The following is a 19,515-nucleotide window of genomic DNA, read 5'->3' as shown; positions in this document are numbered from 1 at the left end:
CTCAGAACCCGCCCCCATGGTTGGTCCCCCAAGGCCAAGGGAGTCCTGGCCGCCTAGCAGGGCACCTGTCTGCCTGGTGTGGGCAGGGACAGGCCCCGCCCCTGAGCCCCGCCCCCACCCTCCACTCAGGGGTATTATTACATTTGGGGAAGTGAAAGAATCCACCCCACACCCAGCCTGGCCGCCTGGCCTGGGAACAGAGTGGGAAGGGAAACTCCCCACCCTCAACAGCACGGCCCCTTCACAAGGATATGAGAACCCAGGCCCGCGTCCCCCTGCACAAGCAGAGGCACCGACACCCGCCCACTTTCACACGTGCTGGCTTTCTGTCTGTCAGGGCTTCTGCATGTCCGTCTCCTCAACAGACTGGCTGGTTCTAAGGGCAGGACCCTCCCCTCCTCAGAACCCAGGCCTGGTGACTGACATTGTCCCTCAGGGTAATGGACAGAGAGCTCAGCAAGTGCCGCTGCCTGACTGGCCAAGGGTCAGCGCAGCCCTGAGTCAACTCTCTTGGCCCAATGCCTTCAGCCCTTCCTGGAGGCTGATGGTCACAGGTCTTTTTCTAGCGGGGACATCTTGGCTGCAGGGGACCACATGTGACCCTGGGGGGCGGAGCTTCTCTGCCAATGCCGGCACCGGTGGCCACAAGGGCCACATGTGAGTGCAGAGTCCTGGTTTGGCAGGTGAGTGGTGGACCCTCAGCCTTCCCCTTCTCGCTGTTGAAGATCATAACTGCTGTTCCCGAGTGCCTGCCTGGGCCTGGAATATCTGCAAAGATTCCAAACAGCACTGGGAACAACAGGTGCCTCTGAGAAGGGAGCCTGGTGCCGGGGTTAGGGCCAGACTCACTTTTACCTACAGTGTGGCATGCTTTACTATGGGCACATCCTACCTTCACAAAATCAAAAGGGAAAAAGGTCGTTTCAATAACGAGGCTGGCTCGCTTCAGCACCCACCCTGTGCCGGCTCTGCAATCAGCCCTTTACATCCAGCTGCTCGTTTCATCTGAGCCACCAACACTGAGGTAGGGTTTTTTAGCAGCTCCTCCTTTTTACAGAAAAGCCAGGATTTGGTAAATTGCAGTGCTGGGATTCGAACTCAGCTGTTTTAGCTGCAAAGCTGCACCCAGCAGCCATGCTCACTCCCTGTGTGCGCACGCACGCACGCACGCACGCACACACACACATGCATACAGGACCGCAGCTCACGCGCCCCTCACCCAGAACTCGGCCTTGCCGTTGTTCTTCTTGCAGCGCTCGGCCAGCACGGACACGCCCACTGTCACCTCGGAAATGGGCTCCTCAGCTGCCCGCATCAGCACGATCTGGATGACGCGACCCTCGTAGATGTGGGCGTCGAACGTGGACTTCCACTCGGGGTACATGGTGGGCTTCTTCTGCACCAGAGTCTTCCCGCGCTCTGCAGTGGGGCCAAGCCAGTCACATGAAGCAAGGGCCCCTCGGTCCCTCCCGTCCCAGACTTGCCGGAGTCTTCAGCCCGATAGAATCCGCCTGGCTCTCTCCCAATGGCCCACGTGGCTGCCCTGTGTCCTTGGGACTGAGTCCCATTGCTCAGCCTGCACGACTGTGCTCTGCTCACCTCACCAGCCTCCTCCTCTCACAACACATGCCAGAACACAGAACTCTGGCAGCTCCTCGTGGGTGTCCTGCCAGGTCCCATCGCCAGGCCTTTGCTCCTGCTGTTCCCTCTTCCTGGGACCCTAGTCCTCCAGTCCTACCTAGATGTCCCCTTCCCTACGCACTTACTCAGTGAACACGTGCTGAGAGCTGCCACATGCCAGCCACTATATTGGAGGCAAGGAACATGGCAGAATGAAAAGTTACACCTGGTGCCTGCCCTCCTGGTGCCTCAGTCGCAGGCAGAGACATGGACCAGCTCATGCCTCTAGTAAATGTTAAATCATAACTGTCATGAAATTGGAGTGGGTAAGGCCGGTTCCAGACCCGCCCATGTAGGGGGCCTGTCCCGGCCTAAGGGGTGGGAAGGCTCCTGGAAGAAGAGACAGCTCAGCTGAGACCTAAACGATGAGCCAGGGCTCACCAGATGAAGGCAGACGCAAGAAGGAATGGTCTTCTCTCCCAGGACCACGTCCCTGACTCCAGCCTGGGACTGTGCCTACTCTCAGCTTCCCTTTCACAGGACTCATCGTCTGGCTCCCCCACCTGAAGGAAAGCCCCACGAGGGCAGAGCTAGGCCATCCCTGGAGCCCTGTGATGTCCTCAGTGCCCAGCACAGGGCCTGGCACATGGACATGTGGAAACTGTTGGGTGAGGAGGAGCCAGAGCCTCAAGCCCAATGAGGGCTCCATGCAGCCAGTGCTGGAGGCCCCACAGGCACTTGGTGGCCTCCGTTGTCCTGCATCCATAGCTGGGCTGGGCAGGGAGATGAGGATGAGGAAGGATCCCTCAGAGGTTCTGGGGGCACAAGGCTGGGCCTCGCCATTGCCTCCCACTAGGTCCAGACTCCCAGCTCCACTGGCTGCTGCACCTCTCCAGGGTCCAGCCTCCAGCCCTACCTGTGCTGAGTGCCTCCTTCATCTTCACAGCACAGAAGGGCTGGCTTGCCTCATCCGCGGCCTGCAGGGAGCCCAGCTCATAGGTGTTGAAGGCGATGCGCAGGAACGGTGCCATGCTGGGGCCTGTGATGGGGTTGTGTAGAAAGAATGGGTGAGGCAGGCCAGCAGAGCAGGGCCAGCGGGAACAGCCCTGGGAGGTGGTCAGGTATCCACTCCCCCCAGAGCTCTCACAGCATTGAGTGTGGTCCACATGGCGCTTAAAACGTTAAAGCTGAGTTTTATGGAAGTCAAGATTTGTGGCATCCCTGGTAAAACTAGAAGTGGGACAGCAGGCAAAAGCTGCTGGCACAGCCCCCTTGGTTGGGACCCCCACTCCAGGCGGGGACCTCCTTAGATGGCTCTCCAAAACCATTTGTAAAGTCATTCAATGCCTCCTTTAATACCCAGCTGAACACATCTACTATTATGTGCCTGGTACCCAGCACATGCTGGCTAAGATGTGAAGGACAGTGCCCCTTCCTCCCACACCCTGCCACACAGCCCTTCTTGGTTTTCAAAATTTTTTGCTCCTAAATACCCAGGAAGACAAGCAGCGCCAAAATGACCACATCCACTTTTCAAATGGGGAAACAGTCACTGTGAGGCCAAGCCAGAACCTAAAGCTGGAGTTCTACTGATGAAGCGCCCACTTCGTTCAGAGGCCGGGGCAGTGAAAGGCCCCGCCCCCAGCAGTGTGCCTGACCCTTCTGAACCTGAGTCCCTGGGGGTCAGGAGCCTCTTGCCTTCCCGGAAGTTTGCCTGCACTTTCAAACAAATTATTTCCTAAATATAAAACTATTTTAATGTTCAATGTAATGCTGAATTTGCTTTGTAAACCACACAAGTTGGCCCCACGCTCCTCCATTCCTCACATTCCTCAAATCAAGGGTCACTTCAGGAGATGACCCTGAGGGTCTTCCAGGCTGTCATTCATGAGGGATGCTCACATGTGCAACCCACACTTGCACACTCATACACCTACTTGGACACTGGCTTGGGGTTTAGGCACCACATAGGAGGGTTCTCCCTAGCCCTGGTTGAAGGAACACTCACCCATGTATGTGCACATACATATGTACTCCTACTCCATCCTGAACTCAGGCCACAGAGTGGCGGACTCAGACACTGACCCCTACCCATGCACATGTATGTGCACACATGCAGCAGCCACCCTGCCCAGGGATGGCTCCCTTGGCTCCTCCATAGGCAGCCAGAGCAGCAGCGGGTCTGCTGGGAGCTCCCAGCCAGATGAGCTCACAGGAAACACTGACCTCAGCCTGCAGCCCAGCCCAATAGCCTGGCCAGTCCTCTGAGGCCAGCAGCCAGCGCAGAGAGGAGGGGCTGGTGGGGTGGGGGTGGGGGGGAGAGCAGACGCCATCATGTCCCCTGCCTGGGCCTGGCTCCTACTCAGAAGGAGTGAGAGGGGGTGTGTGAACTCACATCTGAGCCCCGGGCCCAAAGCCTTCATTCATCCTGAGTCCAGCCAGGCCAGCCACCATGACCTCCCAGTAGAAGGGAGGAGAGCCAGCTGTGGGCTGAGCACGCGTGAGTATGCGAGTTAGTGTGTGTGAGGGTGCGTGTGGTGTGGCTGCACAGCTGAGGAGATGTGTGTGCCTGCGAGGATGTGGAGTGGGTGGCAGGTGGTGGGCACTCAAGTATTGTTGATGTAAAGAGTGAGCTGCATGGGTCTGGCTGGGAGTGGATGTAGGAGTCTGGGTGAGGGTCCCAAGCCCCCAGGCAGAAAGGACATCATGCCCCTCCTGCCACCTTGCCTGGCCCAGCGTCCAATGCGTGGAGCAGCCAGGTGAGTGCTCCCTGAGAGTCCAGAATAACCAGCAGGGCTCCTCCCTGTACAGCATACACTGCTACATGTCTGCACCCACTTCCCTGGGTCTGAGTCCACCAGACATGGCTCAGCCTCATGCTTCCTCACAAGACAACCTCGGGGACTAGCTGGGGCAATAACCTGGAGACTCAGCTGGGACAATACAACTGGAGACCCAGCTGGGGCAATAACCTGGAGACTCAGCTGGGACAATACAACTGGAGCAATAACCTGGAGACCCAGCTGGGGCAATAACCTGGAGACTCAGCTGGGACAATACAACTGGAGCTATAACCTGGAGACCCAGCTGGAGCAATAACCTGGAGACCCAGCTGGGGCAATAACCTGGAGACCCAGCTGGGGCAACACTGGACTTTCTGAGTGACTCAGGGAATAAGGGTTGAGTAGGAGGTGGGCAGGGACAAAGGGGCTTGGCTCCTGGGGGAGAGGAGGCCTGGGCAGGCCCTGGGGCAAAATAATGGTCAAGCTGCCTGGTGGCAACACCCTAACACCACTGCTGCCCTGGCTGTGGGACTCCATGCAGGGTTCTTGGCCACTTTGAGGCTCAGCCCCCATTCCCAGATGAGGAGGGTCCCTTAGTGCAGGGCCGTCCTGACAAGAACTTGTGTAGGACAAGAGCCAACATGACCCCCACGGGCCTCAGGTGGGGGTCTTTTTAACGCTACCACTACTTCTTGCCTGCAGCACCCATTTCTCACCCGTGCACCTCCCTTCTCAGTGCATGAAGCACTCACATCCCCCACCGCACCTATTCCACCCACCGCCAGCCTGGGAAGACAGTCCTGATAACCGAGCCCACTTCTCAGTCAGGGCAGCCTAGTCTCCAGGAACACAGAGCTGCTCACCCTGAAGCAGGGAGTGTGCCAAACACCTGCTGGTGGCTCCTCCTCCCACTGCCTCCCCGTGGGGCCCAGCCCAGATGGCCCACAGACTCCATGACTCCCGGGCCTCCAGGTGGCCCGCCAGGAGCTGTCCACGGAGACCACCCAGTTACACGGAGGAGAGAATGGGGGTGTCAGAGCCCGGGCTGAGCCTCTAGCTCTCTGCAGCCACACGCAGAGCAGCTGCTGGCTCACAGTTAGCTAGAAGCCACCAGGGGAAAACCACAACCACAGTGGGCCCTGGCCCCAAACCTGTACCACCAGGCCACAGTGCCACATGGAGGGAGACCTCCTGGGCCTCGTTGGCAGTAACCCTATGGTTAGGTCACCTCGCCCAAACTTCCTAGGTCTAAAACCAGAGCATGGGTCCTGCCAGGCTCTACCACCTCCTCTACCCCAACTGGACTGCCCGGACCCCAGGAGGGAGAGAGACCCCATGAGCCGGTATCTCCTTCCATCGCTGTGTGATGCTGAGGGGCCCCGGGGCCCTGCACACCAGTCCCACACTGCACAGTGGAGCCAGGGTCGCCCACCTACCTCACAGGGCGTCTGAACACTGGTGGGTGGAAAGGCCAGGAGGTAAAATAACGGCACAAAAGCAAGGTGTGCCAACTATTTATAGCCCCATGCAAATAGACCCAGGCTCACAGGCCCCAGAGGAAGGCCACTGGCTCAGCCTTGTCACCGCTCTGCAGGGCCATGGAGGTGGCAGGGGCTGGACCCCGCACAGGGCTCTGTGGGGACCATTTCCTTGGAGCCAGCAGAGGCCAGCCAGGCCTTTCCTGGCTGCCTGTGGGCTCCGAGTCTCTATGCTGCTGCTTCTCTAACCTAAAGTGAAGGCAGCCCAATGAAGCAGAGAGCACTGGACTTGGAGTCAAAGTGTCTGGGTGCAAATCTCAGAGCCCCCACTTATAAGGACTGTCATTTTCTGAGGCCGTGTAATGGCATTCGCATCTTCTATCCCTGTGCAGGTCCAGAAGATGGGTATTTTACTGATGAAAAAACAGGCTCAGCGAGGCTAAGTGATTTGCCTCAGATCACATAGACAGGAAATGGTGGAAGGAGGACTTGAATCCAGGCCTGCCACCTTCTTCCCAGTGTGCCGTGTCAGAAAGAGGAGATGAAGGGAAAGCGGGGGTAGAATGGATAAATAAATGGGCCAGGGGCAGCACACACATGAGGACAGAGAAAACAGAGAGGTGAGGACAGCAGGAGACAGGTACCTGTGCTTGATCAGAGTCTATCCACCCAGCCCCCTGCAGGCTGGTCCTAGGCTGACCTGGAGGACGCCCCCTTCTATACAATGAGGGTGGTACAGACCCTGAACTGCTGCCTTCCCTCCTGTCCCAGCTGCTTGGGTCAGCTTCCCGTTTTCAAAACAGGGGAGGCTTGGCAATACTGGATTCCAGTCCCAGGGGGAAAAGGCTCCTCACCCTGGCATAGACCAGCACCAGAGAGAAGAGGTGGTGCTCGGCCAGGCCAGAGCAGGGCACCTCCTCAGGGCGATGGAAACCTGCTCCCAGCCAGTCTGGGGCAGTGGGTAAGGCTGGCATCGAGCTGACCAGAGTCGGGCTGACTGGTTGGAGCGCCTAGGACACAGAGGACAAATATGCATGTTACACATCCACATGCGTGCACATGAGTGTGTTCCAGCAAAGGAGGCGTGGAGGGAACATAGCCTGAGGGGTGGCACCACCAGGAACAGGAATGCATTTTCTAACTGTTCTACAATTGTGTGTCAATTGTTTGATAACGACTTTGTTAAAGGGGAAAAATAAAACCCAGCAAGCCAAACTATCTCCAAGAGATGGGCCGTTAGAGACTGATGTGAACGTATAGACGTATAGACGAGGAAACCAAAGACAATGAGGGTCCCCCGGCCCGCAGAGCTGACCTGGCCCCTCCGCCCCAGCCCTTCCCTGGCATTTGATTCTGCCTCACAGGCCACAGGGTGATATCCACTGGACAGAGGAGCAAAGGGGGCCTGAGAAGAAAGGCCTTGGCCAGGCTTTTGGAGTGTGTGAACCTGGAGGGAGGGTCCCTTAGAAAGTGTGCCAGGCAAGTGAGAGGTGGCCGGCAGAGCTCCAGTAAACCAGGGTGAGGAGACATCAGCTGAGGCCCCCTGGGGGGTCTGAGCTCTGCTCCCTTAAACAGACCCCTGAGGAGCAGAGATGCCCCTCTAAAGCAACCCTCTCCTGCCCAGCCTTGGGGCGGCGCCTGCTGCCTGCCCATAGAAAGCACCACCAAGACTGGGTGGCGGCGGTGTCAGACTAGGCCAGTGATGGCGAACCTTTTGAGCTCAGCGTGTCAGCATTTTGAAAAACCCTAACTTAACTCTGGTGCCGTGTCACATATAAAAATTTTTTGATATTTGCAACCATAGTAAAACAAAGATTTATATTTTTGATATTTATTTTATATATTTAAATGCCATTTAACAAAGAAAAATCAACCAAAAAAATGAGTTCGTGTGTCACCTCTGACACGCGTGTCATAGGTTCGCCATCACTGGACTAGGCCCTCCTAGAGATGCAGACCCTGCTTGGACCTGCACAGTCCAGCCCACAAAGGCCTTGAAGGTTGAATGAAGGAAGGGGCGGGGGGAGTCACACGAGGCCCAGGCGGTGGAAGGAAAGAGGAGTGAGCGGCAGTGTGATCAGCAGCAGGGAGCGGGGCTGGCCCTGGCAGAGTTGCAACAGGGCAGGGGCCGGGTGTGGCGGAAGCTGCCAAGCTGGGCAGGCGGGTAGCAGCCTGGCTGGGAGGACGGCCTCCCCAGGCGGCCTTCCCCTACGGAAGCAAGTTGAGGAGGCCACAAGGGTTTCACAACCCAGGAAGTGGGCCCAGCGAGAAGAGCAGGGGGTAGGGAGGAAGGGGTAAGCAAGACCTTCCAAGGCCCCCAACAGGGCCTGTACGCCAGCCTCTATGTGCCCAGTCCTGTCCTGGGAGGAGGACCAACTATGGTCCCACAGCAGGGGGTGCTCCCCACACCTGCTCCTCCCCAGGACAGGGGCCTCATCCCCAAGGGCTCCTTCTCATCCGCTCCCTCACCCCACATACACCAGCCACTGCCTAGACCAGTGGTCGGCAAACTCATTAGTCAACAGAGCCAAATATCAACAATACAACGATTGGAATTTCTTTTGAGAGCCAAATTTTTTAAACTTAAACTATATAGGTAGGTACATTGTTATTAACTTAATTAGGGTACTCCTAAGGCTTAGGAAGAGCCACACTCAAGGGGCCAAAGAGCCGCATGTGGCTCTCGAACCGGTTTGCCGACCACGGCCTTAGGGCAGTGGTTCTACACCTGGGAATCTTTTTAAAATCCTGATTTCTGGGCCTCATCCTCCGGATATTCTGTTTCTTTGTTACTAATGTTGTGGCCTCACCCCATAACAAAGAAACAGAATTTCCGGAGGATGAGGCCCAGAAATCAGGATTTTAAAAAGATTCCCAGGTGATTCTAATGTGCAGCCAAGGTTGAGAACCACTGCCTTAGGGCATCTCCCTGAGCATTAGCATGCCTTGTAGTTAAGGTCAATGGAAAACTACAATAACTCAATCAAAACAGAACTGCCAATGGCCTACCAGTGGTCGGCAAACTCATTAGTCAACAGAGCCAAATATCAACAGTACTTCTTCAAAACAGACTCGCCCAGGCCGAAAACCGACTTCTGCGCATGGGCCACGAAGTTTCCATCGCACTGTACGTGCGCGCCCACACGTGGTATTTTGTGGAAGAGCCACACTCAAGGGGCCAAAGAGCTGCACGTGGCTCGCAAGCCGCAGTTTGCCTACCACTGGCCTAGACTCTCCTCCCTTTCCCCAGAGACCCCTCCTCCCTGCCACCACTCCTGGCCCCTTTCTATTGATTCTCCCCACAGCTTGGGAGCTCCTGGCTCCCGCTGACCTTGGAGAAAGCCACTGCCTCAGCCTGTGCCCCACTTTCAAGCCTCCCTGATTTTGCATTTGCAGTTCCCTCAGAATGTCCCCCTGCATTCCTATGTATCCTTCCAGACAGTTCTAAAAGAAGCCCTGGATCCTTCCCCACTTCCCAAGAAGCCAGGTGCCCCCTGGCACCATGCCCATCCCCTACTCCCCCCCACACCCACCCACGCATCCCAGCAGGGACCCTGTGCAGGTGTCTGGGATCCTGCTCCTGCGGAGGACTTGGGTCTGTTGTCTGGGCAGTGTCTCTGCCTCTAGCTCACCCTTCTCAGCCCGTAGAGAACACCTAACTGTCCCAGGGACATTCAAAAAGTCCACTGCTGGGCCCAGCCCACTGGAATTAGAGGGGAATCCGTGGAGAGGCGTGGGCAGCGTGACTGAAACTTGCAGTGGCAAAAGGGGTGACTGACTATATCTTAAGAGCCAATGAAAGACCTGGGCCCTCTTCCCCAGAAAACACATGCATGTGAAATCTGCACATGATGGGGGGCAGCCCACCCCAGCCCCAGGTCGCCCCAGCTCTCCTCACCAGAGTGACAAGACATGCCAGACCCACAGACCTCACAGCTTGGTGGGGACAGTCACATAAATATGTACTTAGAGGAGGCTATGACCACTGCTCAGGCAGTGAGCAGGATGAAGGGAGGGAGAGGGGCTGGGGCAGCATGGGAGCTGGAGGTCCTGTTGGCTGGGGGGTCGAGGAGAGCTTCAGTCTGAGGATGAGCAGAGGTGCCATGGGCCTGCCCAGCCACAGGGTCTGGAAGAGTCTGCGAAGCAGGACTTGGAACCCTGGCTGGCATCGGCTCACACCTGCTCTTGCCAGCATGTGTGTGGGGAGGACCTCCTCAGGGGCACCGCCCACACCAGGCACAGGTTTTGAGTCCCCCAGCTAGCCGTAGGATTGGGGACGCCCTTGGCTCAGCCACAGGGAGAAACCCCTGAGTACCTCTGAGGGAGGAAGAAAGGGCCCTTCATGGCAGGACTGAGGACAAGGGGGCCTCTGTGAGGAGCCAGGGTGGGGGCAGGTCAGGAACTCTCCCAGAATAACCACACGCATGGCACACATGGCACACCCACCAACCCAAACACAGTTACACACGAGGAGCCTGCCTGCAGTTGGACGCGCACAGACAGCTGCAGCCACAGGCATATACACACGCCTATGACAACTCAAGTGACACACACGCCGAGAAACACACCCGACTCACTGGCTCTCAGGTGTCGACAGACATCCAGGCCCATGCAGACCACACAGGGCATTACTACACTCCTGCATTTATCGCACAGAGAGATCCACATGCTCAGAGATAAGCACAAGCCTTGAAGAGACCCACACTTGTCTGACTAGGATCTGGCCCCAGGAAAGTCCAAATGTAGCTTTTCCTAAGGCAGCTCCTGGGGCACAGTGGCTGGGAGATGAGGGAGAAGGGAGGGCAGCTGGGTGTTGGGCAGGCTGGGCTTCCCCACTGAGGGAGGCGGAGAAAGTCCCTGCTGGCCCCGAACAAAGTCCAAAGTGGGTCAGGGAAGGAGTGGGAGGGTCAGGGAAGGAGTGGGAAGGTCAGGCTCATTGCCTTCTTGACCCCTGTCTGAGGGGAAGTCAACAGAGGCTGGAGGATGAGGATGAGGATGAGGCAGTCACAGGCCTGGCACACAGAAGGGGAGGGCTTGAACCTGTGCAGGTGGGATGGCTATGCCAGGCACCCCACACATGACCTTCACTGGGCAGAAACTGACCAAGAGAGGTGGAGCAATTTACCCAAAGCCACAAAGCCAACAGGGCCGCTCCCGGGGGAGGCAGAGAGGGACCCTCTGGTTCTCTAGCCCCAGCACTGTCCATCTGGCCTCCAGTGGGGCAAGGGCATGTGCACGTGGTTGGGGAGGGAACAGCTCCTCCACCAGCAGCCACAGGGACAGGCCCCGAGTCTACCCCTCAGCCCTTCTCTCTGCACCCACAGAGGTGCCATGATTTTCCTGATTGTTGACAATCATCTTTGTGTTTGGGAGAAGGGGAGATGGCCCCCTAAGGCTTTTGTCGTCAATCCCCACAAGGGGAGTGGGCCCAGATGATGCCCCGCACTTTAGGGATCAGAAGAAAGCTGGAGAGAGGCAGGACTGTGGGTGCCGTCCCACAGCAGGTGGGGGCCTGGGTGTGGGCTGGGCAGGTCTAGCTCAGATCTGGCCTGCCCTGGGTGCCCCGAGAGCTTGGCCATGGCGCTCTGGCGTCATCTGTAAAAGGGCATGATCCAGCCTAGGAGGCTGTGCTGAGTGCAGCTCCTAGCCCCATTCCCAGGAGCCTCCAAACTTCTTTGGATCCGGGGGTAAAGGGGCTCTCTCAAGCCACCCAGCCCTGCAGTGACCTGCTTTGGTCTCTGCTCTGGGAAGAGACCGGGCAGGGCAAAGGAAGCCCGAGTCCACTGGCAGGCCCCAGGCCAGCTGCTGTCCCTCAGAGGGCCTCAGTTTCCCTTTCTTGACAATGAATACTTCTAAGCTTCCTCCAGCCCTGATACTACAAGAACCTGCAATCCTCCTCTCTCCCCCCACCCACCAGCCCCCCAACACCCACAGCCCACCGCAAGCAGACATCTGAGCCAGCCTTGGGCCTTGTCGACTGGCTGCTCCACTGCACCTGTTTACCCAACACAGCCACAGACATGATCCAAAGCTTCCGGGGCTGTTGTGAAAACAGCAGCTCAGCCACCACAAGCCTGCCCGCCCGGGCACCTTGGCAGGGACCTTCAAAGGACAGTCATCTGGACCTGGACCCAGAGCCTCCACCAAAGGCCTGCTGAACCCTCTCCTCCCCAGTCTGGGCTGTACATGCTACCTCTTGGCTTTCAGCCCAGACCTTCCTGAACCACCTGCCTCCCTGACCTCACCACGCTCTAGAGCAGCGGGTCTCAACCCTTTCACAGGGGTTGCCTCAGACCATCGGAAAACACATATATAATTACATACTGTTTTTGTGATTAATCACTATGCTTTAATTATGTTCAATTTGTAACAATGCAAATACATCCTGCATATCAGATATTTACATTACGGTTCATAACAGTAGCAAAATTACAGTTATGAAGTAGCAACGAAAATAACTTTATGGTTGGATGTCACCACAACATGAGGAACTGTATTAAAGGGTTGCGGCATTAGGAAGGTTGAGAACCGCTGCTCTAGAGGTACTCAGATACATCCAAAACAGACCTACTGATGTTCCCCACCCAAGTGCCCCCATCTCCCAGCAGCACCAGTGCTTGCCCAATAGTTCAGGCCAGACACCTGGGTGTCATTTTCCTCCTCCCCCTTCCTCCCTACACAGCCACACCATCATTTCTGCCTCTGCAGTCTATCCTGAAGTCCATTCTTCTCTCCGCCTGCTGCCCCCATCTAGGCACCCCCACCGCCCCAGGCCCTGCACCTGCCTGCTCACTGCTCTCCATCCTCTGGTCTGGCCCCCACAGTCTTCTGTCTCAGTAATTTGGTGGGTCTTTTAAGATCTCATCACCCCCTGCCTAAGCCCCCAGTGTTCCCCATTTCCCCATCTGATAAACCCAGACTCCGCTCCCTGTCCTGCCCCACCCAACCTCCTTCATTACCTCCCTGACCTCCTCAGCCACTGCCTTCCTTTACTCCTCTGCCCTGGACACAATGACCCATTTCACAGATGAGGCAACTGAGGCTCAAAGCAGTCCAGTCCCTGGCTCAAAAGTACACAGCCAGTGCATATCCAGCAAGAATTTGAACCCAGGTCTGTCTGATGCCTGCAGAGGTCTTGCTCCTAAACCTTCAGGATGCCCTCACACCCTTAGCCCGGGGAAATGCCAATCTCCAGCCCTCTAGCCTCCCAGCACCTGCCAACTACCCCACCATCATTACCACTCCCACACCTGAGGTCCCAAGCCTCTTGGTGCCGGATAGCAAAGGCCAAAGCTCAGCTCAACCTTCTCTGAGAGACAGGCAGGGTCCTGCCATCCACTGGCATTTGTCAAGGATGTGTGTGTGGCGGGTATTTCTAGCTCTCCCCACTCCTCTAGCTGCCATCAGCCCCAGATGTCCGCCTCCATCCCCAGTCCAAAGACTGACTCCAGGGGTCTGAAGTGAAGGCAGGCTGGCAGGAGGGCTCACCATCCACCCCCTCATTGCCAGCCTCAGCTTCTCCAAGCCCAATGTCCTGGGCGGAGGGGGGAGGGGAATGAGGTAATGAGGTAAGAGGGGGGGGGGGCAAGAGGCCTGAAGGGGCAGCAGGCAGCTTCTGACTGCCTTTCCCCTCTATTTGTCATGAGATCTATTTTTCTCTCTTTGAAAGAGAGCGAGGGGGAGCAGAGCAGGAGGGGGCTGGGCCCCTGAGTGGGCACAGCTGCTTCACCCTGGAGCTCCTCTTCTTGGAGGACACAGAACCTACCGAACCCACGGAACCCTCCCACTCTGCAGCATGGCCTCTGAAGGCAGAATCCAGGGGGTGTAAGGGAGCCAGAGGCCCGGCTTCTCAGCCACCTGGCCCTGTGACAGTGGGCCAGTGCCCAGGCCATCTGAAATAATAACCCCAGCAAGTACCACTTGCTGTGTCGTGAACAGTTACATGAACCGGTGCTAAGTGCTTTACATAACTACTAACAATGTGCCAGGCACAGTGCTAGCTACTTTGCATGCATTATCTGCTGTTTCTGGCACAACCCCACAAAGGCAAAGGCTGTCATTCTCTCATTTGTCAGAGGGGGAAACCGAGGCACTGGGCATCAAAGCCACTTGCCCAGGTTCATTCATACAACTGCTTGGAGCCACCTCATCCCAGAGATGCAGCCCAGCCATGGCCACTCACACGCAGGGGGCTGTGCCCGCGGACCTAACGCTCTGAGCCTTGCCTTGAAGCCAGGATTGTGGAGGGTTTCATGGCAGAGGGCTCCCCGAGCCTCCATCAAGGCCTGGCCAGCCTTGGCACTGGAAAGCCTGGTCAGTCGGCCTAATCCACTGGCCAAAGGCTGTTTCCCTCACAGGCAAGGCCGCAGGGCAAGCCTCAGATGGAAGGCTGGTCAGTCCTGCTATGAAACCACATCCTGGGCAGCCCAGAGGAAGTGAGCCTCCGGAAACCCCTCGGACAGACGGGCCTCTCCCCTGGGCCCCAGTCCTTGGAAAGTGCACAGACTGTCCAAGAGAAGGACCCTTTCTGCATTCCTGCCCTCCACTTCCACCAGGCATGCACGCTGTGGGACCCCGAAGAACAGTGGGACCCCCCCTCCCCAGCCTGTGAGCACCGTGGCCCAATGACCACAGGCAGCCCACTTCCTCCTCTGTGGCAGCAGCCACAAACGGTGCCGGCACAGCTGACATGGCCCTTCCCCCACACCCTTGCTCCAACTCCATTGCCAAGCCCTAATCAGCCTGGAGGACTGGGCCAGCTGGGCAGGATAGCTCATGAATGCCTGGGCAGAGCCCACCTTCCATTGTGTTCCAGCCCCTGGAGCACCTGTGGTCACAGCCACCCTCAAACCTCACTCTCAGTGCCAGAGACAAGCTGGGCTGTGACTCTGACCAAGGATCCCCCCTTCCTGACCCGGAATGGGCACAGTGTGGTGTGTGTGGGCAGGCATCTGAGTGCATGGTGACTGGGTGAGCATCTGTGTGCATGTCGGAGCATGCCTGTGGGTGAGTGCATGTGAACAACTGTGTACACATGCGCACGTGCATGTGCAGGCACTTGTGGGCATGGGTGCCAAGTGCAGCCTCAGTTTTTGTGAGTATATGTCTATGCCAACTAGGTCAGTAATATTTTATTTTATTTCTTTATTATTTTTTAAAAATATTTTTTCATTGATTTCAGAGAGGAAGGGAGAGGGAGATAGAAACATCAATGATGAGAGAGAATCATTGATTGGCTGCTTCCTACATGCCCCCTACTGGGGGTTGAGCCTGCAATGCAGGCACATGTCCTTGACCGGATTCAAACTCGGGACCCTTCAGTCTACAGGCTGACGCTCTATCCACTGAGCCAAACCAGCGAGGGCTAGGTCGGGAATATTTTAGAGTTGAAAGTGGGCTGGCTCTGCCCTGGCTGGTGTGTTTCAGTTGGCTGAGCTTCGTACTGTCACATAAGGGTTGGTAGTGTGATTCTGGTCAGGGCACATGGGTGGGTTTCGGGCTTGATCCCAGTGAGGTACCTGCAGGAGGCAGCCGATTGATATTTTGCTCTCCCATTGATGTTTCTCTCTCACCCTCTCCCTTTCTCTCTTTCCAAAAATCAATTAAAAAAAATTTTATTTTATTTTTTAAAGAAAGTGGGCTGGCTCCAAGGCTAATTAACTGAACTTCTTAGGGAATGAGGCTCAGTGCTGGGAGGGGAGGGGCCCCTGAACTCAGGTAGCATAGGCCCAGCAGCCAAGAGCACATCACCTCCTCCCCACCAGGTTTGCAGGTAGGTCGAATAAACAGAAGACCTAGTGGAGACCCTGTTTTTGTTCAGCCCCCCACTCCCACCCCTGCACCCCACCCCCTAGTAAGGCCCACTTGTCTATTGACCCCCAAGACTTGTAGGTGCTTGACAGCCAGAGGGGTGGGAATGGGGAAATGATCAGAAAGGACTCCTGGAGAAAAGACCACCTTTGCCACCCCTCCCCACTGTCACTCCCTGGGTTCTGTGCCCTCAGTATCTCCCACCATGCCCCAGAATCCCGCTCACTGGGCTCTGGACACCCAATGGGTAAGTTCACAGGGCTGTCTTCCTTTCAATGGGAACCGAAGGAGGCAAGGCTGGCCGCAAAGAAAAGAATTTCTAGCTTTGTAAAGGGCCACAGAGACGGCAGCCTTCCCCATTACCCCTTAGCAACTCTGCCCAGCTCATCCTGAATCCGAAGGCTGGGGAGGGAGACTTAGAATCCCTCCTCTGGCCCCAGAGAGGCTGGGGAGATGCAGGAATGGGTGTAGAAGAGAGCTCATTGTACCAGGAGCTGGGAGACTTCCTTCCATTCCCAGGTTAGTGTCACACCCACTCACTGGAGGACCCAGGGCAAACCTCAGTTTCCCTGTGTGATTATGACGACAGCCTGAAGCAGAGAGAAGCGACCATGGAAAAGCTGACACACCCACCTGCAACCCTTGGCTCTCACACACCTTCTCTCTAACTGACCAGCAAAGTGTCACTACTCCTCACCCCAGAGTACTGCTGGGCCCCAGGCTGCTGAGCTCCAAGGTCAAAACCTTTGCCGGGCCAGAAGCCAGTTCCAGGCAGGCAGCACTCATTCGCAGGGCAAACTGCTGCCCCCTCTGGGCACCCAGGCCCCACACCCAGACCAAGGACTCTGTGTGCTGCCCCACCGAGTTCCAGGGCGGAAGGGGAGGAAGTCCACCCTGTCCACTGTCCATCTGTCTAAGAGGATCTAGTCTTACCTGGGGCTCCCGGCTCCCCCTTGCCCTTAGTCCTGGCTCCTGCCACCACCGCCACACACAACAATCACCAGGAGAAGTAGGCCTGCTGCCCTCACCTGGGCCAGTTCCCAGTAGACCTGCAGGAACAAGAGAAAAGAGCTGAGCGGGGAAGCCTCACCAAACAGGCTCTCCCCAGCACAACCAACACACTCCTGGTTCGGCCTTGTTTGACTCTAAGACTACAGGTCTCTTTGAACTTGACTTTCTCTTCTGTGAAACAGGGTGTTGGGCCCAACTTTTCCAGGGCACTGGTTATGCATTCACTCCATGCTGGGGGTTGGAACGCTGTCTGTCCTCAGAGCCTTTCCGGGCTACATATAGAAACAGCAAGAACTCTGTTCCAAATCCTCCTGTCTGCAAGTGGTTGCCCTGTGGGCCTGGGAGAACTAGGGTGCAATCAATTATGACCACTTTGTGGCCTGGGGAATTCCTTTGGGCCTCAGTTTGTCTCATCCTTAAAATGGGGAGAATACATCTCCCCACGTGGTTCTGAGGCTCCAATGATGTGGCATGCCAGCTCCTGTGCTGGACTCAAATTGGGAGTGACAAATGAATAGTGGCATGTTTTTGCTCCTTGCTTTTCACATTCTAGTTGAGGTGATTCTCATATTACTGCTGTGCCCATTATACAGCAAAAACAAAACAAATCAAGCAAAAAACGGAGTCTCAGAGAGATTCTTGAAGGGAAGAATGGCAAAGGCAACAAGGTCCCTGGTGCCCAGAGTACTTTTTCTGCAGGCCAGGCCTCCACAAAAGATTCCCCTCCCCAGATATGAACCCCTCTTCCAGCTGAAGACCCCCATCACCATCCCCTGGGGGCTGAGGCATCCTTATCTTTTTGTTTGTACTTTAAGTTATTTCTAATTTTAATTTAAACTCCAATTAGCTGTGCCAGCTAAATGGTGTCAGTGCCCTGGAGTCACCTCTCCAAGTCACCGCCCCTCCTTCTTTCCCCCACCACTACTGCTGAGACTGGAGGGGCGGGGGGGTGGAGTTATCATGTGGGATGAGCAGGGATAGATGCTGGGGGGGCGGTCTCAGTTAGCTGTCTTCCCTCCCACAAGCAGTCTAGTCAAGGGGATGGGAGGGGAGCAACAGATACATCGCCAGCAAGAAACTAGGTTGGGGGACTATCTAGGCTTTTATTGAGCCCCAGCTCCCAAGAGAATGGGGACCATACAGTTGGAGGAAAGTAAGTGGTCACCAAATAAGACTTAACATGTGCTGAGCACTCAGTATGGGCCAAGCTGTGCTAAAGGACCTCTGACTCAGGCCCTCTTGTCCTCACAACTTTCTCCCGTCCGCACGTAAGGAAACAGCCTTAGGGTGGCCTAGCTCCGGTCCCTTAACAGGCAGTGATTTTTGTGCCCAAGTCTTTCCTGGATCCAGAGTCCAAGGTCTTAGTCACAACACTACAAACCCCCAAGCCTTGCCCTCTGGTGTCTTTCAACCTGGGGAATAGGTGAGAGGTGGGAGCCCCCCGCGCCCCAGGAGCCAGGGCTGGGCTTGATGTGCTGCATGCACACCCAAACGCTCACAGCCTCCCACATGCACATACACCCACCCACACACCCAAACACACTGAGCTCTCACCTTCCCTCCCAGCACTGTCACCCCAGAGCGCAGGCACCACACACCTTGTTTCCTCCCCTCCTGCTGCTGACACCCACGCCCAAGCACTCTCGGTTCCCCACAATCAGTTACTCCCCGAGCACACACACTCACAGTTTCATACAGTCAGACTGTGAGTCTCCCACCAGTCATAGGCCCCCACCGCCAGTCTCGCCCCCAGCCCCAGTCCTGTCACACACCAGATCCCTTACACCACCACCCTATAGCCAGATACAGCTGTCCAAACACCTCCACAATACACACACACTCTCTCTCTCTCCACCCAGTCCCTCTCTCCAGCTGCCCTCTGCTGGTCTGTCCACCACAATCCAGCTCAGTCCACAGCAGGAACGAGGAAACTCAAGGGACCAGTCCCCTCCCTTGGTGCACACACACACACACACACATACACACACACTCAAACAGATACGCTCACACATGAGCCTGGTGGGCAGGTACCCTAACACCATGGACTCCCACAATTAACAGCTTAAATGTACTCATGGCTCGTGGGTCACCATGACACACCCAGTGTGCAACAAAGGACCGTCCAGATGCACAGGGATGCACAGACACAGACACACACACACACCAACACCTAGAGGGGAGTGTTAAAGAACACACCAACACATAGCATACACAGCCTCAGAACACCCAAACAGATATACATACATACACACAGGCGAATCACACAGGCAAGAAAGGATACACAGGGACAAGTTCCAGACAGCGACAAAGAACACCCAAGCACACACCGACACACAACACACTTACAAGCCCAGCTACAGAGGAATCAGCTCCAGGAGACAGGATCCATGCGTGCAAGGCAGGGGCCAGAGAAGGGAACAACATCCCACCCTGAGCAAATCTGTCCGATCAGGTTTATGTGGGGGGCTCAGTGGAGGATTTGGGGAACTGGAGCAGTTCTGACGGTGCTCGCCTCCTGCCTTTTCACCCTGGCTCTCCCCACCACATCCCCTCACCTGGCTGGGCCCCCGCGGGCGTGGGGTCTGGATTGGGGAGAGGCCGGGGGCAGACAGGTCCTGGAAGGGGCCACCAGGGTAGGGGGCTCAGAGGAGCAGAAGAGCAGGCAAGGCGGGAAGGGGAGGTGGCGGAGACTCGAGCCACGCCCAGCCCGGAGACAGATGGAGGGAGAGCCCGAGACTCCGAGACTGAGAGGAGATAGAGCGAGGAGGAGGCGCCGCGCGGGCCGGGCAGGGACCCAGGGCGGGAGGCGAGGC

General features: G+C 56.5%; 1 protein-coding gene across 2 annotated transcripts in view; it reads right to left on the bottom strand.

Annotated features, from left to right (window-relative positions):
* The window catches only part of PRKCD (protein kinase C, delta), a 26,719-nt gene extending 9,979 nt beyond the window's left edge, over positions 1–16,740 (bottom strand). For both annotated transcript variants that reach the window (XM_005870294.2, XM_014542939.1), the window contains exons 1-3: positions 16,625–16,740; positions 2,537–2,659; positions 1,220–1,419 (exon numbers count right to left, since the gene is read on the bottom strand). In XM_005870294.2, coding sequence (XP_005870356.1) covers positions 1,220–1,419; positions 2,537–2,651 — 315 coding nt within the window. In that variant the 5' untranslated portion in view covers positions 2,652–2,659; positions 16,625–16,740. The remainder of the gene's footprint in view (positions 1–1,219; positions 1,420–2,536; positions 2,660–16,624) is intronic.
* Between the last annotated feature and the right edge of the window lie 2,775 nt (positions 16,741–19,515).

The sequence above is a fragment of the Myotis brandtii genome, unplaced genomic scaffold (genome assembly GCF_000412655.1).
Source record: "Myotis brandtii unplaced genomic scaffold, ASM41265v1 scaffold316, whole genome shotgun sequence".
Classification (NCBI taxonomy): domain Eukaryota; kingdom Metazoa; phylum Chordata; class Mammalia; order Chiroptera; family Vespertilionidae; genus Myotis; species Myotis brandtii.
The sequence above is the reverse complement of the archived record's forward strand: the minus strand, read 5'-3'. Positions and strand labels throughout refer to the sequence as shown.